Here is a 21,009-nt window from a genome sequence, read left to right as displayed (position 1 = left end):
TACCCCAGTGCTAGATGTGTAACACTGGGTTGTTTCAGTACAGTGTTGTTACTGTAAATATTCTGTAATGTCATCGGAGATATGAGAAGGTAGAGGCTTGAGCTGTATAAAAAATTCCAGTAAAGATCTCTGAAGCTGTCCAGTCAAAAATCTAAGGTCCTGTAGTTTGCCTTAGTGGAATGTGAGGAAGATGGGTAGAAATCCTGGAAACACTGCAGGCTCCTGAGATGGCTCTGCACCATGCAATGCTTCTATCCCCTCCTCCTCTGTCCCCACTTTCTCCTCCCTTCTCCCCAGGTACTTTCAGGTGGGCTCTGGTGTTCTCGGACTGTATTGCCTTCCAAAATCACTAGACAGAAAGCATTGCATGAATTACTCTCTGATAGTTTTTGAGCCATGTGAACAAATGATTTCTCAGTCCTCTTTTTGAGTTGTCTGCCCACGGTAAGAAAAGGTTTGTGTTAACATCAGTGGTCCAGCTTGACTTGTCCAGCAAGGCATTTGCTCTGGAAGAGCTGCTGGACTTTATTTTTTGTTCTTTAAGACAATATGTAACTTAAGATGGAGGGTAAGAAGGAAGCATACTGGAGGTTGTTGTCCAGTCTTCAATTACTGTTATTTTTATGGATTAAAAAGTTAAAAAAAGTTAAAAAGAAAATGACTTTTTTTACTCTGCCAATTCCTGGACACCTTGCAATTTTTTTGAAGACCTTTTACCATCTCAGTAAGTCTGTATGATGTTTTCTGCTAGATGATTGAGCGAAATATTTTGTTGTGAGATCTCTACTTTTTCCATATAGTGTGATGAAAAATTGTGGTGCTTCTGAGGATGGTCAGAGGGCAGGCTTTGACTTAGACACCTTCTAAAATAAGCACCCATAAGGCATCTTAATGAAAAGATGAAGTTGAAATTTGAGACATCTTAAAGTCAAAGTTATCAAGAACCGACCGAGGGATGTAGGTGTAGTGTCCAATAGAATGTTTCACTTTCTTAAAGAAAATTTTGTATTGAATGGTCATCAAAGCTGGTTGGGAGATGAATCACTGTATTCACTTACCTGAAACTGGAGTTGAGTTGTGTGCATCTGACTGAAAACATCTTGGTGTGTTTAGTGAGGGGGTGCAGGAGTTGCTCTTTTTATATTCGTCAGCATTTCTTAAGACATCCCTATCTTTCTACTGATGTAAACTAGACCATAAAATAAAGCAAGGGGGTACATGTGTGGGTACTGTTCCTTCATCTGATAGCCTTATTTTGCCCGCAGTCAGTTAGATTGGTTCTCTTATACTTTAGTAATTAAGTTCTAGAGACTTAAACAAATGGTGGTTACTGCACAATGTTGTTACGGTTCTTAGAAATGTTGTACTAATACCTGGAAGAAAGACTAGTGAATTATATTATGTGATACTGCTGATCTGGAATTACCTGGGAGATTTTTTCTGTCATATGAACCCTGGAAGAGCTTAATTGCAGTTGAAATCAGGAGGAGAAATTATACTGCCTCTTCCAAACCACACAGTATCTAATCATATACATTTAATTTTTTTTTTTTTGTATTTTCTTTGTGCATTTTGCATCTGTAGGTAAATTGAAATGTTGCAGTTTTCCTACAGTCCTGCTAGCTTCAGCTGTAATAGCCAGCACAGGTGGAGACTGTAATTTGTAAAATCAAGTGTAGATTATTGGGTTCACTCATGTTGTACACCTTTAGCAGTGAACGAGTGATTTGTGGGAGAATGCTTACAGAAACTCCTGCCTGGCTGCTGTTGATCTGCTGCTGGTGAGAAGACAGGGGATTGATCAGGTATTCCTTGAGGAAGTACTTGCCTGAATGTAACCGTTCAGTTTTCCACTAGTGCATTGTGACAATCCAGTTTTAGAGCCCAACTTTGTCTCTTGTACAGAAAACAGCTTACTGGTGAAATTTTTCATCAGCCTTGCTTATGAAAAACCTTTGTGGTTGCAGTTAGTGTACTCCCTAAACTTTAGGGAGTGTGCTTTAGATAGTGATCTTTAGTGGAAGCCAAAAGTGTACTTTCTGTGTATTTTAAATTATCTTTAAATACTCCATTTTGTGCTTAAGAACTGGAAGTTTGAGAACATATTTGCATGTGTGTGTTACAAGGCAGTCATGCTTCTGGTGATGCTGTAGCAGCAGAGTGTTTATAAAATGACAGTAAGATTTTTTCCCTTGTAGTTTGTTAGTTTATTTGTAAACAGATTCCCTGTTTTTGTTTGTTTTAAAATATTGGAACTGGAGTGTATGAGATACAGATAAATATTTGTTTGGCCTGTTCAGTCCGTTTTCCAAGGATGATAGGTACATCCTCCTGAATGAGGAAAGGCTGAGATACCTGGGAATCTTTAGTCTGACAGAGAAGGCTGAGAAGGGATCTCATCCCTGTTTATAAATATCTAAAGTGTGGGAGTCAAATAGATGGGGCAGGCTCTTTTCAGTGGTGCAGCAGGACAAAAGGCAGTGGGCAGAAACTGGAATGCAAGAAGTTCCATGCAGACACAGGGAAGAACTTCGCTGTACAAGTGATGGAGCACTGGAACAGGCTGCCCAGAGAGGAGGTGGAGTCTCCTCTGGAGATGTTCAAGATCCATCTGGATGCCGACCTGTGTGGCCTGCTGTAGGGAACCTGCTTTAGCAGGGGGGTTGGACCTGATGATCTGCAGAGATCCTTTCCAACCCCTGCAATTCTGTAATCTTATTTTGTGCTTTACAGTGTAAAAATAGCTGTTATGATAATGATTGAAGCTGTCCCAGTTCTACCAGTAGAACCTGACTGTCAAATAATTCAGAATCTGTTTTTATATGGGGACAACTGTGATGTAATGTGTGTATGGTCATGTGTATTCCATTTCTTTCTTGGGAAGAATAGATTTTATTTGATCCTGATATGACCTGGGATAGAAAAATCGTTGCCCTTCTAGGTACATGTACTGAAACTTCTTTGTAGCAATTCAACAAAATATTGAGTAAGCAAAGACTGACGTGTGTCAATTGTATGTATTCTACATTTTAAAACTATGGAATAGGAGCATTAAGACTACAAAATGAAATGTGCCTTAGTGTGAGACTGAAAATCAAATTTTGTAGGTTGAATTTGCTGTGTTTCATGCCTGTGTACAACTGCAGCCTTCAGTTGTGCGGTAATACGAGACATGGGGGGGGGGAAGAACGTGTTGTATGTTACCAAGTGCCATAATATTGCTTGGGCATGTCAGGTTATCGCTAGCAACAAACAGAGGTGGGAGTAACAAGATTTCTAGTAATATGTACTGATAGTGGAAGACCAAGATTGAACAAGATTCCAATGCTGAGCTGGTTAGGATTGATGTTCTTTAGAGAATTTAGTATTACATTTTATATATGCTGCAAAGAGATTCTTTTTTATTTCTAGCTGACTGTTGGAGCTTCAGTGTGAGACAGGTAAAATCCCAGAAGACTTGGATGCAGTCTGAGATACTACTTGTCCTTTATCCCTGAGGAGTTGCACCTAGGCTTTGATCCGTTTTCTGCAAAACTTGGCTGGCTCATCATTTCTTTTAGTAGAATTTCTTGTGCATTAAAATTCTTTTACAATCAGTGTGAGTGTGCATGGGCATTTAGATGATGCAATTTTGATTTTAAATGAAAAAAATCCTAGAAAAGGTGCTGATGCTTGCTTTCCTCATCAAGAAGTTTGAAACCTTTTGGTCAGCGTAGTGAAATTTCTATGCCACTTGGGTAAATGGTGTCTGATTAAGTTTAAAGAGATCAGGACTAGTGCTGAAAGCTGCTGAAGTGTTCATATTAGTGGTGAGTTTGGAAAGCATTTGCTGCATAACAACGCCAAAGCTTAGGAATTTGCTTGCTATGAGTGGAGTGCCGTCCATTACTGTGGCATTCTGTACCTGTTTCTTGACACAGATTCTCTTCTAGCATTTTGTTCTACCCATCCCTATCACAGTTCCTTCTGAGTCTATGGTACAATTTGTCATTTGATACCAAAAGTAATGGTTTCTCTACTAGAAGTTCTGTCTTTCCTGGCATTACTGTAGTGTGAATGTTGGTCAGATCTGACAAAAACTGCTTACAGCTGAATTTCTTCTTGACGGTGTAAGAAAGATACAAGCGTGGCTGTGGATCAGACGAGTATAAGAACATAGAATCATAGAATGGCCTGGGTTGAGAAGGACCACAATGCTCATCTAGTTTCAACCCCCTGCTATGTGCAGGGTCGCCAACCAGCAGACCAGGCTGCCCAGAGCCACATCCAGCCTGGCCTTGAATGCCTCCAGGGATGGGGCATCCACAGCCTCCTTGGGCAACCTGTTGCAGTGTGATAGCTTTGGCGGCAGCTGTTCCTTGGATTTGTAGAAGTACATTATTAAAATTGGTCTTGAAGTAATTCACTTTACGGTTGTGATGAGAATCAGTTTGTCTCTTTTTCTTCGGGAGGTCTGAATGTTTCAGTTGGATACAGCAAAATGAGATAACAGTTGCTGAGATGTGTGCTGCTCTGTTCAGGGTACGTTGATCAAGACTGTTAAGGTACAAGGTGTAAGGATCTGAGATCTGTAGCATTTTTAGTGCAGGTCGTACGGAATTATTTTCACTGGTTTTAGTAGCTGTACAGTTAGCATGGCAGGCAGGGGGTTATACTATAGTTTTCAGGAAATTAAGTTAATTGGTATCTCTAGCCAATGCTGACTTCCATTTCTACTGTTACGATACCTCACTGCTGTGTAGTTCTTAGACCAGAACATACAAATGAAGCGGCTGTAACTTGCTCCTGCAGCCCCTTTACTGAAAACAGTGGGCAACCATGTGTCTTGTGGTATTAAAACTGAGTATCTGCAAACTTAGCCAGTCTACTGATTCTTATGTGTCATGTTAGCAGTGATAAATCCTGTTCCTTTCAAGTTGCAAAAGGGAAAAAGCTCTTTAAGAAGAGTGTGAAATAAAGGAGGCCTTATAGCATATGCATAACAAAACTTCTAACTTTGTCCTAACCCTGTTCTAACTCTGAAGTACTACCATAGTTTCAGTTGTTTGTTACAAAAAGGATTTTGTGGGGAGGGTAATACAGCACCCATATCCTATGTATCCAGATTTTTTTTTTTCCTCTAGCATAATTAGAAAATGCATTATGACCATCCTTTATCCCTAGTTATTCGTTGTAAGACACTGTGAGAAACGGATTAGGGTTTTAGCTGTATTGGATGTTTCATTACTGACTGCTCTTTTTTGTTTTTTTTTAATTTTGCAAAGGTTGCATATGAAGTATGTAGTGCATGCATTTAGGGCTTTCTGTTTTGGTTGGTTGTTTTTTTTTTTCATGATATGTTCGTTTTCAAAATGACACTCATTTCAAACTGGTGTGTGTTTTTGCAAGTGATCATGAAGACACTTTATTATAGCAACAGCTTTAAGCTGGAATGCTTAGAAAACCTACCAGTATGGGTTGGGAGGATTGAGAACCTTTTAATGTTCTTTGTTATTAAGCACTGAATATTTACTGTTATTGTGATTTTTTTCTAAGTTTGTCTGCAAGTGTTGATTGTTGTTTTAATTGTGCTTTTTAGCAATAATAATTTTTTTTTTTTTTTAACGTGTGCAGATAAAACGCAGAATTTGAATGAAGATGATGAGAAGAACAGTCATTTCATCTTTGAGACTGCTGAAGACAGTAACAAGACAAATGCTGAGACTACGGACACTTCTGGATACAAAACTGAAGCCAAGGACTTGCCTGATTCTTGGGACTCCCACGCTGGAAAACCAACAGACTCCGTATCAGAAGCATCTCAGACGAAGGGGCCTTTAAGAACTCACTTGTATGAATGGGATGATGAACCTGAAGACTCCAGAACTGGAGAGTACGTTGTAGATTTTGACAGTGAGCATCTCTCAGAGATGAAGAGCAAGGATGAGGAGGGTGATAAAGAAGATACAGAAAATCCAAAGGAAACCATTTGTGAAGAACTTGTGCAAACTATTCCTAGGCCAAGCAACTGTAGGACATACTGTAGATCCAACAAAGCAAAACAACAGGGGGCAACAAACTTTGACAAGCTAATGGATGGCACTAGCCAGTCTTTATCCAAAGCAAACAATGAGTCAAATAACGATGGTCTGAACCCAGCAAAAAAAACTTCTTTAAGTAGTGGGACCAGTTACAGAGGGACGGTTGGACGGACTAGAGACTACACTGTTCTGCATCCATCTTGCTTGTCAGTTTGTAATGTTACTATACAGGATACTATGGAACGAATTGACGAATTTACCACAGCAACCCCTACTGACTTGGGAGAAGCTGGACGTTTAAGAAAAAAAGCAGACATTGCTACTACAAAGACTACAACCAGGTTTCGACCAAGCAATACCAAATCCAAAAAGGATGTCAAATTAGAGTTTTTTGGGTTTGATGATCAAGATGAGGGAGAGGGAGATGAAGGTGCCTCTAGAAGTTCTGGGAGTTCCAATTACAAAATTAAGTACTTTGGGTTTGATGACTTGAGTGAAAGTGAGGATGAAGATGAAGAGTGGCAGATAGCGGAAAGGAAAGCTAACAAAAAAAGAACTAGAGCTGCACCATCACCCTCACTACAGCCAACTTCTGACAGCAATGAAAACTGTTCCCAGGATAATCAGGTCAATACTAACCCAGGTAAGCAGAGCTCTTCTACAATACACATAAAATACTTGAATTCAGGTGGCTTTTATTTTGTTCTTTTTGTAATGTACTGAAGAGCTTGTGAAATGCTATCCTTGGCTTGGAAATTCAGAAATCACATTTGCTTATTTCTGCTGTGGTCTTAGTGCTTGCTGTTTTGTATCTGTTCTGAAATATGTTTTATGTCCCTTAGTGTCATGATAGGTAAGAGGATTTTCTTAAAAGAAGATTCTTACCTCTTTCCTTACACACACAGTATACTGTATTACAGCATACAGTATTCATGCCTGGAAGGCAGATATCTTTCTACAGAAGCAAATGCAAAACTGCTGAACTGAGAGCAGAAAATTGTGCGTTTTGAATGTATTTGTAACAGTTCAAACTTCACTCAGGAGAGGAAGGCTGTGGGGCTGTTGAAGGACATGTCAGCATGCTGCCTTTGTGCGTTCCTCTGCGTGTTGAAAAACTTCCACTTTTGTTGCCAGTTTTCAGCAGCAGTGCTGGTATCTCTTTAATGCAGGTCGTACATGTCGTATATTTCTGTGTGCACAGATGCACAGACACATGAATGAAAGTGTTTAGGCAGAATTTGCTGAGGAAGTTCTGGTGTTCGGGTGCCTTTGGAAAAATGAGATTGTTGTTTGGTTGTGTGTTCCATGTGGTGACTGAGCAAGGCTGCAGGAAGATATGTTGCTGAAGTAGGGGAGGAATAACTTTGGTGCAAGTCTTCTTTTATTTTTTCATATTCAGTAGTCTGGTATCAAAAAAATTTGTGCATGTTGTATTAAGTATTTCCGAATCCTGCTCTAGGAATCTCATGGTCCTTCACTGTGGAGCGTGAAGCTGCAGAGTTTTTATCCCTTCATTGAAGGGTAAGACTTTGTCTTGAGGAGAGTATTGAGGTCTATAAGTATTACTGCTAATGATTTTTATGAACATTAGGAGGAACTTGATAATGATACTATACTGGAAATGTGTTTTCAAACAAAAATCAGAGTTATCTCTAGTTATGGTGAGACACTTGCATTCCAAACTCTTTGGAAAATGGGTTTCACTTACAGGGTCACTTATGAAATGCCCTGAGTTCTTCTCTCTGACAAGTCTTTGTTTAGCCATTTGTTCCAAGGGAAAAAAAATCTCTCATACAGTTAAGGCAGCTGAGATGCTGATCCCTCAAACATTCCATTCTGCTGCTGTGCTCTGGAGCCTCAGTATATCTCCAGTTTGCATTCAGCACTGCAGTCACAAAGGAGACTGGTATGTTCTGAGCTGTTGCAGGTTATTTCTGACATGTTTTGAAGAGATTGCCTTGGCACAGGTGGATGTAGGTTTGTTTACTGAAAGTTTTCAGCTGGGGGAAGGTAAGTTTAGTAACACAAACATGCAAATCAAATTAAAAGAAGCTCCAAAGACCAAATGGACAGCATCGTTAGTGCAAGAAAAAATGCAGAACAGGTCAGTAAAGTTTGTTAGCCTTAGACTGTCTCACTGAACTGTCTTTTCTGTTGTTCAGTTGTCCGCTAAGTTCACATGCTGAAGTGATAAAAAGCTTGAGATGCTCTGGCTTTTAAATTCTTTAATCATTTTCACATCTGCTTCTGTTGTAGTGGAGGCACCTCCTAACTTTGAGCTGGAGATTATTAGTGAAGTTTTGTGTTCTAGTTCAGGTTGCCATTTTCTAACTTTTATTTTTGTGGTTGCGGTCTCAGTTATCTCATCCTAGCCACAGAAACAGCCCTGTGATGTGAAGGCCTCCCAGCTGCAGGCATTTGGAATGCCAGGGGCTAAAAATGTGAATTGGAACTCACTAGCTCAGGAGCAGTGCCTGTGTCTATCTGGTAGTCAGAATGCAGGATGACTCCAGTAAAGAGAAGCTCTTACTGTTCAAGTGATTCAATTGCTTGACTCTATGAATCAGTTGGCAATTGTATCCAAGGGAAATCTGAAGTAATGGCAAAGACAAGAATGTCTTAACCAAAAATACCAATTTAAAGCTGCAGCTTTGTATAGCACACCTGCTTGTTTGGGACAGTGATATGCTGGAATAACTGCCTCAGTTTGTTTTCCACAAAAGACCCTTTCTTCCTGCTCTTTTGTTTAGTTTTGAAAATCTGGTAATATGTGAATGCAGTGCTTTTAGGATACCTAGAAGGCCACAAAGAACATTGCTCCAATAAAAGCAATCCAGATCATTTTATGATATTAACTATAGAAGCATTTGGTGTGTTAACAGTATCAAAAAATGCAGTGTGACTATAATAGGTAGGAGGAGTTAAAACTTCTTGAGAAATTGAATTTAAATGCATTTAATTTGATTGAATTAGTGTCACACAGGAGCAGAATTTCAACAAAAGCTTAAATGATTTAAAATTGTGGCTTAATTGCTATAGAGTGCTACTAATCATTATTGATCACAATAGCAGCTCCAGGTCTCATTGCGAACTGAGGTTGATGAAGTGGATGTAAATGCATCCTGCATTTCTAATAACTTTCCTGTTTGCTGTTGTTGTGGCCAAGTGAGTTACTTCTTAGCTTTTAATCTGGAATAGAAGGCTCTGTTCCTGGTGGCTTGTTGGACCTTCTTTGGGAACTGCGGTCGGGGCCTTAAGGATGTGTGTTTGAGCAGTTGGATTTGACTCCTTTAACTGGTAGGTTCCAGTAAAAGACTCAGCTGACTTCTGAGTAGACTTGAGAGTAGTTTTGTATTATTTAAGTTAAGGGTAGTTAGAACTGGTCCATAATTATTTCTGTTTTAGACTAAATTTATTCATTCACCTTGTAGAAAGGCTGAGGTTGTGCTGCGTTGTCAAGCTGCTGCTGATGACTGAATGGAAAACAGCTGGGCTGGGCTGAGTGGGCCTCTGCCTTCCCTGCTGTAGGTGTTGAAGTTGACTGCTTTGGGGGCTTATTTGCAGAATATTTCTATCTCCAGCACTAGCTAAATTTTGTGTAACTGCAGTTTTAAACTCATTTGCTCAGTTTTGCTTTCAGTTACTTCTTCTCCGAAGGACTTTGGCTGGTCTGGTTCACTTAGTGTGCTGAGGATTAGAGTAACTGATCCAGCCTGCTTGTGGTTTTGCAGTGCAGAGCTCAAACAGCAGCAGCTGCTTCAGAATAGATCAGTTTTCTAAACTGTTCATCAGATGAAAAAGTGCTGCTCATTGGCTCTCTTTATTGCTCTTTTGAAATTTTATGATACCTTCTGGTTTGTGCCAAGTCAAAGAACATTAGTTGGTCACCAAGGGATAATGCTTCAAATACAGCACAAGTTTAAAGAAGAAAGTAGGGCAAGGATTTAATTAGATAGTGAATAACAGGTTTGCAGTCCAGAACTAGGTGGTACAAATACTGAGGCCACAGGTACAGGGCATGTTGGCAGAGCTTCCAGTGTCACTCTAAGCCTCCTCCTTCCTAAATTTGTGGCTGCTGGTTTGTAATGCTGTTTGCAGCAGAAGCAAATACAAACAGGCAGCTCTTGCGAGAAGCCAAGAAGGATCAATTTGTCTTTCCTGCACTTGCAGTAGGAAATCTTCCAAATCTCATAGTCGTGCACTTTTGAAGGTCCTCAGCTCTGATTTAATTCACCCGCTGCTGAGCTGTGGCTGTAAGCCACAAATTGCCATGTATGGTGGGTGACCCAGCATTTGGAGGAGCGTGTGCATGTATGGGGAAGTCATAACCCGAGGGACACGGGATGGGCAGGAGGTGCTGTGGTGCTGTGTCTTGTAATGCATCATTGGAGTGCTGCAGCATTCCAGTCGGTGAACCTGAGCTCCATGCAGAGCTGCATCTGGCTTGAAAATTGATTTCATGATAAAGATTGTTGGATTGGTTTGTTACTTCAGAAGCTATGCGTGTTGAAACGTTAGATGCAAGAAATGCAAGTCAGTGGTTCAACAGTAGCAGTTCATCAGCTTTCAGTAAAGACTGTTCTGTAATTTCCTTTCACAGATCTTCTGGAGTTTTCAGAGGATGCATCTGGTGTGCCTGAAGGCAATAAAAAATCCACAAATAAACAAGGTGATAAGTCCAAGGAAAACACCAGGAAGATTTTTAGTGGGCCAAAGCGGGTGAGTAATCTTACCAACAGTCCTTATTTTCATTAACTCTTCACTGTTAGTGTTTCTTCCTGTATATTAAACAGGGCTTTTGTACAGTTTATACTTGTGCTTGAGGTGATGTTGTCTTTTAATACTGCATTTTAAGCTTAGAAAAGTAAAACCTTTAAGTTTTACCCATCCTTGGGTAAGTAAGTGAGGATTTCACTTCTCAGATGCAAGTGTGAAGTTGGGGGTTGTGCACTGCTAACTCACAGCTTTATGGGTTCCCCCTAGGAGATGGATAAGGTAAAGCACCATTTGATCACGTGCACATTTGTTTAATTCTCTCAAGAAATATCTATCACATTGTTGGGTTGAACCCAAAAGCTTGGAATTTGCCATTGGTGTAATCTTTCTAAGTATGAGTGCTATTCAAAGATGGAAATGTGAATTAAAAGAAAGAAAGAAAAAAAAAAAAAAAAAGATTCTGTGTCCCCATATACCCCAGCTATGTAGCATTTGGTGTCAGTTGTTCACAGTTTCTTGTTGTGAACAGAACTTATGTGTTTCACTTAGTTCACTTAGTTTTGTTGTGCTGCCTGTTTCTGTAGGTCATTTTGAAGGTTTAGAACAGTGCATATAGCAAAAAATTTATGTAGCTGTTGGGTGAAAAACTACAGTGGTGAGATCTATGTAATTATGACCTGATTGTCCAGGACACCCATTTTAGTGCCTTTTAGTATGCTTTTTTGCATAATGTGTTCCCGTGCCTGGAACAGGGAGTAGTCATCTCACTGTCAGTGCAATCCAGAACTGATACCATGGGAGAGAGGAGACTGGAGATGGAAGTGCTCTTGCATTTCAGATTTCCCTTTGATTTCCTTAAGGTTTGCAAATCCTGGCAATCATATGTTGAAATATGAATGCTTCTGTATGCTGAGGAATGTGTTGAGTAGTCCAACAATTCAAAGACATTTTAAAGAAATTATTTTCCCTTGGAATCAGTTAGAAAAGAACAACAGTGGTTTGATAACATCCTAAAATTTCTCATGAAGCTGATTAATTACTTGTATCACTACAAGTATCAGTATTACGTGTACTGTAAAGGAGCTTCAGTGTTAGTTCTGATAAGTCAGGAAGGGTTGGTGGGTTTTTTTCCAGAACTGAAACAGTATTTCTTGAATTCTAGAGTTCCTCAGCTTCTGCTGATGTAACAGTAATTCTTACAAAAATCAGCTTTCTCTCAGTGGACGTGTTACAGCAGACTGTGAAACAGCAGTACAGAAAATGCAAATGTAACCAAACCTGTTTTGCTGTATTTTTTTAGCAGCGTAAAACGTCTGTGGGTGTTCTGGTAAATATGGATTTTTTGTTAGTTTTAATATTAATATGCTTCATGTATTTTGATAACATCTGTTTTTCAGTTTTTATACTTGAAATACTTGAGGGTTTGTAGGAGAACTATTGAATGCACACATTGGAGTCATGTGGGGTGGAAGAAAAATCCAGCCATGTTGTACTCTGTGGGGATAAGTAGATTCAACTAGGAAGTTCTCAGTTGAGAATGAACTTAATTCAAGTGGGAGATGTGAGAGTTAAGCAACCTTTTTGACCTGCAGTGATATAATAGGCATAGAAGCAGAAACTGCTGTAATTGCAATTTGGATTTTAAAGTTTAATGTTCTCTAATCATATGGCTGTTACATGGAGTTAATAAAAAAAAAAAAAGCTTGTGAAGCTTCTGATGGTAATTAAAGACACTATAATTATTGTCCTAAATTACAGATATAAACTCTTAATCTCAATTTCTTTTTAATAGAATTTTCATTCTGGGAATGAAAAAAAACGGGCTAAAAGTACTAACCTAACCTTAACAGCCTCATTCTGATTACAAATACAGTAAAATAAAGTTATTGCATCCTCACATCATTTCTTTCTTGCTTGCTTGCTTGCTTGCTTTCTTCCTTGCAGGAACTAGCAGATTAACTCTTAATTCTTTCCTGCTAGTCAGGCAGACTAAGTTGAAAACCAAACAACAGCTCTATTACTTGGGAAGCAGCAGGTGGTATTGTTCAGCTTCAGTAGATCCAGAGAGCTGAAGAGTTTTTCCAGTTTGTGACCAGCAGGGTTGTTGTTAACTTTCTTGTTTTTTGAAATTCAGCCATTCCATTCCAATGTTAAGGTCCAGTTCTTGAAAGTTTGAGTATACAGGCAAGAAAAGCTAACAGACATTAATGACTTGTTTCTGACATCAAGAGCAAAGAACAGTGTTTCTAAAAACTGCCTTTAATGTAAGGAACCTCACTAAAATGATTGACCATTCATACATACAGTTATGAGCATTGGAGTTGAGGTAGTTTGTATATTACTTTAGGTACGTGAAGTCCTAACCTGACTCCTGCCTTTAAGTGGTTTAATTCTCTTTATCCCGAGCCTGACTGACGGGGAATATTATGTTCTGTAGCAATGTAATTATGTACTTAGAGTACATAAATACTGGCATTACTTGACTTGCAAATTATGGGTGGGAACCTTACATGAGTAATCTCTGCAAAAAGTTTCTTTGCTGTTTACAGTTTTAGTTCAGCTTGTTTAATAACTCATTCCCCAAGTAGAATCTTCTGGGAACTCAGCATGGCTGTAATATGCTCACCTATAGGTCCTGCCCTTCCTCTTCTGTGGATGAAGCTAATAATCAAGTATACACACGGTTTTTTGCTGCTGTGGTTCAGATCTACTCAACACTGAAGACTTGAAAATAGGGGCTGAACAATTTTTTTCCCTGGGTATTACTGCATTGTGCTTTTTTTCAACAAGGAATAAAACACGAATAACAAATGCATGCATTGGGACTGTGTAGAAAAAGGCATGGAAAAACCTCTGTATTGACACTGTCACAGTGTTTCCTTTATACTGCTCACTGGGAATACTGGACTATGGGATTCCTCTTGCAGAGCACTGCCTTTGTGTGTAACTGTGTGGCCTTGGTGGAAGTTCTTCCACCAGCACAGAATGCATTAGCCAGGAGGAGTTCATCTTGTTGTGCATTTCAGACAAAATGGGGAAGAAGAAAAAGACTAATGCAGTGAGTGGTTCAGAATGAAAAGGGAAAAAAAAAACACCGACAAGTAGTTGGTGAAGCTGACTTTGCTCTCCTTTTACCACACCTGCTCTCTCCTATCTCCTTGCTCTTTCAGTTTCATAAGGCAAGAAACTGAACTAAACTGGGGAACTGAACTGTATTTAAAAATAACTCACGGAAAGGAAACATTTAACACAAATCCTGGTCTGCTTCACCAGGAGACTGAACAATTGTATCTGCTCAGTTAAAGGAAAGCAAAGAAGAGGAATTAAGTTGTCTTTAACCTGGTTAAGTCAACATTGCAACTGAGAAATGCTCACTAAACACAGCCGGCGTTAGGAGGATTACGCGCATTGCTTTGATCAAGTGACATTAATAGAGTTAGACATGACAGTAGTATTGAATACATGAATGAAATCATTGCTGAATGCAGACATGGCTTAGCCCAAAGACTGCTTCTGAACTGTGAGGCCAAGATAACGATTTGCTTCAGTCATAATCCTCCAGCCATTGGTTTTCCAGCCTTATGTAGTTTTTACGAGCAACATCTAGGTTTTGTGTTCAGCTGGGTGCAGAAATGTGTGAGCTTTCAGAGTGTATTTTGGGTAGATTGGTTGGAAGGTTGTGTAGGTCACTGCTGTAGGAAGAGCACGAATTTCCAGGTAGATTGACTATCAGACTTCCGCTGATTCAGCACTCAATTTTTTCCTCTTGCATAACTTCAGTGTGATCCACAAATAGCACGTAGCTCGTTGGTTCACTGCATCTTGCCTGTCCTGTGAGGGGTTTTTTTTGCCTGCAAGTAGGTTGTTTTTATGGAGTTGCCGTTTTCTTGTTAAAAATTTTAGGCACCCTGAGAAAGTGTCAGTCCTCAAAAATAAAGGTGATGTGTGGTCCTGTTGTTTCTAGTAGGGATTTGTGGTAACGCAAGCTAAGGGGCACCACCTAACAGATTTTATGGGCTGATCTGAGCCTTTTCCACTGGTACTGCGTACTGACTGGAAGCTGTGAATACCAGCTAGAAAGAAATGCTGTGTCTGGGTTTACTTGCAGCCCGAGATGAAGTGTTTTGAAATTGAAGAAGTAAGAATCCGTGCATGGCTCTGGTTGGCAGCACAGTCCCCTGTGAGTGTGGTGGTGACGTGTGGCAGGGGATGGGCCGGGCTCTGCGCTCAGCTGTAGTTTTCCACTCGGCTCGTGTTGCACTCTGCTGTGGATATTTATTGAAGATACCCTCCAAGGAATATTTATGTTTGCTTCCTAGCAAGTGAATCTGCATTTCCCCTAATCAAACTGGAAATTTTAAAAGTGTTTTCTGGATTTGGTTTTAATATGTGCGAAGATAAGTGCATAATCTTAGTTTTGGTTAATTTTTTTTCCATAGAAAAGTAAATAGTCTTTCAAAGTTATTCTCTCTCCGCCACACCCTTTCCCTAAGCCTAACCATGTGGCTCTTTTAGAGAGAGCTGCTTACATTCAGTTTGCATAACCACTGGGAGAAGGGCACGGTGCTCAAAGGACGAGCAGTTATAACAAGACTTTCATTTTGGTGATTTCAAACAGCTCGCACTAAATGTATTGAACTGTTTGGGGTTTTTTTGCATCATAAATCGGGAAATCAAAATACCTTTTTTTAATAGGGCGGATGATTAGCTGACATCTGCAGTTCTGGCTCTGAGGAGTTGAGCTGACAGTCCACATAGTCTGTAAAACGCCCGGCTGCTGTCAGCACGGCGTGAGGTGGCTGGCTGCTCCATCAGCAGTTGGATACACAGCAGCAGTCGGCCCTGACAGCCTGTGACAGCGAGCTGCTGCTTCTGCTGTGCATTCCTTCCATCTGCTGGCTGCTGCTTCTGGCCTGTGCTCTGCCCAGTGCTGAGCTCAAAGCGCGTTTGGTTCCTGTGATTTTTGTCCAACAACTGTTAGTGGCAATGATGAATGACTGGTGAGCTGTTCTGAGTGCTAATCAACGAGAAACGGTTTGTGTGCTTTGAGCAACTCTTATATTGCTGAATGAAAAATGGATTTAGAAAAATAGATTTAAAATCTGCTTATTAAACAATGGTTTGTTAAAACCAGTCTCATACTGATATGGTTATTTTACTTTTTTTTTTTTGTAGCTGGTAAACAGGATTCTAATCAAGGCTCTCAGGTTAGATTAGTCACCTAATTTGAAGAGTGAAGCAGCCCTGTAATTCAGCTGTATTGAGCTGGGGCATAACACCTTAGAGCTATCAGCAAAAGCAGATGTAGGAGTCGGTCTGTCACCTTGCAGATAGTCATTTGACTCTGCTCAAAATTGTTTCCTTCCCACTCCTTCATCTTAAGCGATGGCAGAGATGGGTGTGCCCTAGCAGATGCTGACTGAGATGCTGCCCTGCTTCCTGGGCTGCCCTCTGCATGCTGTTTGCCACCGCAGCGGCGACGCTGTCCTAAGCACGTCCCTTCTCCCATGTGGTGCTGGGAAAGGTGTTACTGGCTGAGATGTAGCTTTGGTTCTGAGGGAGGCAGGGATGCAAAGTGCAGTGTGCAGATAACAGGCTAAGTCCTCATACATGGAAGAGGAAGAAACAAATGCTAAGTGTGGAAATGCTTTACATGCTCAGGAATAGAAAGTTGAGTGGAAAATGTTCAGTGTCACAGTGGAAGGCCTTGTTTTATCCTCCCAGTTCCTGCTGTTATTAACTCTTCCTAATCAAGAAAAAAAGATCCATTAAGGTGTTTTGAAATGAGATTCTCTTACCTTTTTACAGTATTCCCCACCCCCATCCATCAGTTGTGTAGTTCCCTGTAATTAACTCAGTGTTCCAGTAATTAGGCGGCACAGGATAACTGTAGGATACTGTAGAGAATTCTGAAAAGCCAAAACACTGGAAGAGAGCAAAATACAGCACTTTCATTTGCCAGTGGAAGCTTAACTTACATGCAGTTGAGTATGCAAAACTGTTTTCACAGCTCCCATGTGCTGTATGAGCACAGCCTGTTCACTCAGCTCTGGTGACTGTGCTTGCATTAGGTGACATGAGATGCAGTGCAACATGAGCAAGTACAGAGAGTGAAACAGTTGGTGTTGAGGGCCTGAGTGCGTATATATAGCAATAATGTGGATAGGAATTCTGTCTGGCTGTTTTTCTGCTGTCTTGATGTGAAGTGATAGGTTTCCAGGTATTGTGACGATGTGTCTGAACTGTTGTACCCTCTCCCTTTTAATTAGAATTAGTGTACGTTTCAGGTCACGTGAGTAACAATAGCCATGTGGCTTCTGCTTCAGAGCTGACCAGCTTTGCTTACGCTTTGTGTAGGTGGCATAGAGAGCACCATTATTTCTGTTAAAGAATTAATCTCAGGTTGACCAAACTATCCTGTTTCTTCAGGTTAAATTTTCATGTTCTGTTTGGATGTCGTCTGTCTTGCAGTGCTTTATAGGCCTCCTTTGGAGCTTGAGGAAGACTTTCCTTTTGCAGTTCTTCAGAAGTCTGGAGCAAAGAAAGCTTCAGTGACTTTGGTCTCCGCTGCTGGAAGACTTCAGCCTTGTCTGACTACGGCCAGCTTGTAGTTGCTAAGCCATGTGCATGCATAGTGTTTTTTTATGCTCTGCCTGTCTCTGAGGAGAACAGTAAAGATGCCTATAGAGAAGATGGAGAAAGGGGAGAAAACACAGATTGCCTGAAGTAGACTGATGTCTGCCTCTTGGACTTGCTCCTTGGGATATTTTTCCCCCCACCCTTCCACCTCCATTTCTTTCATCCTCTTCAGAACCACAAACTGCATGTTCAGTCCAAGTACTTGTTCTTTGACGTTGTATTCCTAAGGCATATTCATACAGGATCGTTTAGTCCATTTCTGTAGTGAACTGCAGTCAGCAGTTCTAATGCCTGACTGCGTAGCCGGTGAGTCTGTAGAAACTTTCCAATGAGTGGCATTCATTTCAAGTGGGTTTGCTTCCTTCAAGTGCAATATTTGGATCACCTTTCCAAATATGATTAGCACATAACACCAAATCAGTTAGCAAATATCTGTTTTTGTGAAGAGACATTCTCTGAGAAAATATTAAAGGAGATCTTTTGCACTGCAGTGTATTTTCTATGAGTGTTATTGGAACTCCTTTCTGTTTAACAGAGTAAAACAATTGGATATAGCAATACTCGTGGCATCGGTGATTTGGGGTTATGTAAAAGAGCAGTCTAGATGCTGAAGATGTTTTTACTGCCTGACTCAAAATAGTCCTTATATGAAGAAATGGAAAGATAAATGTCAGCTTTGAAAGAATGATTGAAAATGATGGGGTTCTGTCATGACACTGGATTTTACTAAGATGTGTCTACAGAGCTATTAAAAATAACTTTAATTTCCCATTCACATGGTGAAAACCAGCAGCTGTTCTATGCCTGCAAACAGAAGAGCATACTTCCCTTCCTGGAAGGATGCAATAAAAGCTCAAGATCCAGATTCCAGCCTCATAAGTATTTCTGTTGGTAGTGTTAAACCTAGTTTTGCTTGTTGCTCTGAGTGGTCTAGCAGCTCATGATGAAGTGTTCCAGCACCCAGAGGTGATCTGTTGGCACTCATCTGCTGCTGTGACTGGGGGGATGCATTTTGAACACTGAATAATACAACTTTGGTTCTGATCTGCTTCTGATTTTTAACTGCTCTTTGAAACTTCTGTCCTAACAGAAGTTCAGAAAAACTTCTCTGTTTTATGAACCTGTGCTGAACTGATATCCCATCTTCTTGTTTCAAAGTGTAATCTCTATTTCTTTGCTCCAAACAAGCGTTCATTTCTTTCCCTTTCAGCAGAAACAGTCAGTTATGAATAGCTTTGTTGCATAATGTGCTCTTAAAGATTATAAATCCTTAGTAAAAAATAATAAAATATTTCAATTTATTTTGAGGTTTTTAAAATTTATTTGTAGTTTTGACAGGTATCTGCTACTCAGTCTTAATGAATACCCTTCAAATATAGATAATGCATTTTTCAGGATATCTATTAAAAATGCGGGTGTTTTTTTTTGTTGTTGTTGTTCTTTTTTATTCCCTTTGACTTCTACCTTGGAAAGTGTTCTGCCTGCAAATAGCTGCTGTCTGTCTTGTTTTGCTAGTATTTTCAGCATGACTCATGTTCCTGGCTCTTACTTTCTGCTATTCTTACATCTGTGAACGGCAGGCAGTGCTGCATCAGTACATATGGTGTGCCAGCTCTTGCTTTGAAGCTTGCAGAGAGGAGAGGTTAAAGCCTGACCTACGGTTTATGTTGTTGGAGATGGTTGTGTAGTGCTGCCACCCCTTGCACTCCTTCTGTACAAATAAATAGCAATATTAAAAGAAATCCCTAGTGTTAGGTGTGGTTCTGTGTTCCAGCTCACCCCTCAGTGCCACGTGAGGTGTCCCACTATAGAATACTCTTTGCACCTTCACTGGGATATTTGCATTCTTTCAGGTATCTGCTTCTGTGCAAATCACTGTTAGGGCTCTGCATGGGAGAGAAGGAAACTCTGTTCAACAGCAGAAGCACTTACAGCTGGTTAATATTATGGAGCTTATTTGCCTTAAGAACACAATTCAAAGGAGCAGTGTAATTCCAGTCTCATCTCTTTTTAAGTTAGTCCTTAAGTTAGGAAATTGTGGGGAAACCTTCTGTTATTTCTACGTGTGCTCTTTGTGGCTGTGTGTGACTGCTGTAAGGCTTGTTTAGAAGAGCTGCTTCGGAAAAAGGGATGAAACCATTGTAAACTTGCAGCAGTTTGATAGAGGAGCATGGCTTTAAAAAATTAAAAATAAATTCAAATTCAACTAAGGTAAGTTTCTTACAACTGTATCAAAGCACACTTTGCACTTCTTGTAAAGAACAGAAGGATGTAGTGCAACAGACTTTGTAACTCAGGAGTTTCTACTCTGCTGTCAAGTTTGCTTTCCAAAGCCTTACCATATTTCATAGGATTGTGAAATCCACGCAGATGGTTCTGCTAGGTTCGCTGCACATAGTTCCTCTTTGGGCTATATTTGAGCAATTGTTTATTTTAAATAGCTGATGCACTGTATTTTGGCAGAAAAGATTTTTTGATACCCACAGTTTTAAAATATTTTTCAACACTTCAAATGTATAGGTGCAGGGTGAGGTGTTAAGCTATTTAAGAACGTAAGCAATATATGGCATGCTGAGAAATAGTGAAAATTGAAATGACATATTAGTCTGAAATGTTTTCATGCAATTAGAATGGTAAACTCTTATGCTAGAGTACAGTTCTCTTAGCTTCCTTCAGAGAACTGGATTGTGTTTCCCTCCAGAATCAAGGAAATTATGTTCTGATTCAGCTTTGATTTGCCTTGGCACATCTCTGGGCAAGAAAAATAAGCTTAGTGTATTAATGTGGATTAAGACGTTTCATTGCAGTATTTTCTATTTCCCAAGCATCAGAATCTGCATAAATTCATATTTTGATCCCAAACTGTTCATGTCTTCTGCTGTCGTGCTGTTGGCTAACAGTTTTTTGCCTGTAGCTGTTTTTGTCTATAGGGATGTTGCAGATCTCTTGTGTCTTAATAAATCTTAAAAGAATGGGTTAAAAAAAAAAAGAAAAAGGAAGAATTCTTGATATACTTGGGTGTAGTGTCTTTTGCCATTTACGTGGATCTACATATCTTTAGACCTGCAAGATACTTCAAAGCCTTTGAGGTTTTCTGATATGTACAATATAGAGAATTTAAATGAAAACTTGTGCTGCCAGGAAGTCAGAAGGGAAAGGGTGAAGCTCATTTTACTTCCAGCTTTGTTGCCTCTTTTCTTGGTACAGCCGTTTTTGAAATATAAAATAACTATTGGTGAATTTGCATTTTAAAAAGAAACAAAAACCAACATCTTGATTTTTGTCTTGTAGTCTCCCACAAAAGCTGTATATAATGCTAGACACTGGAACCAGCCGGAATCAGAGGTCCTGCCAGCACCACCGGTTTTGAAAACTCCCAGTGTCCCAGTAAGTAGACTGCTCTTAGTGTATCTTCTGAGTTTCAGTGCTGTCTTTTGAAGCCGACAGCAGGTACTGATGTTTGGTTATGTCACAGTCATTCAGAATGAAGTCTGCTTTGTGAGACGAGCCACCGATTTGGCAGGAAGGAGGTTGTCAGTGGAAATAATCTAGAATGAGATCTTCCATATCATTTCAGTTTGTGGATAGCTGTGTTCCCCGGTGTGCAGAAATTAAGCTTTCTAACAGTGGACTC

General features: G+C 40.0%; 1 protein-coding gene across 5 annotated transcripts in view; it reads left to right on the top strand.

The window, feature by feature from the left end:
- WAPL (WAPL cohesin release factor) overlaps positions 1-21,009 on the top strand; it is a 58,423-nt gene that overhangs the window by 11,098 nt on the left and 26,316 nt on the right. For all 5 annotated transcript variants that reach the window (XM_052676703.1, XM_052676704.1, XM_052676702.1 and 2 more), the window contains 3 exons: positions 5,614-6,663; positions 10,621-10,739; positions 20,667-20,762. In XM_052676703.1, the coding sequence (XP_052532663.1) occupies positions 5,614-6,663; positions 10,621-10,739; positions 20,667-20,762 (1,265 nt within the window). The remainder of the gene's footprint in view (positions 1-5,613; positions 6,664-10,620; positions 10,740-20,666; positions 20,763-21,009) is intronic.

The sequence above is a fragment of the Tympanuchus pallidicinctus genome, unplaced genomic scaffold (genome assembly GCF_026119805.1).
Source record: "Tympanuchus pallidicinctus isolate F22 unplaced genomic scaffold, pur_lepc_1.0 scaffold16, whole genome shotgun sequence".
NCBI classification, from domain to species: domain Eukaryota; kingdom Metazoa; phylum Chordata; class Aves; order Galliformes; family Phasianidae; genus Tympanuchus; species Tympanuchus pallidicinctus.
The sequence above is the reverse complement of the archived record's forward strand: the minus strand, read 5'-3'. Positions and strand labels throughout refer to the sequence as shown.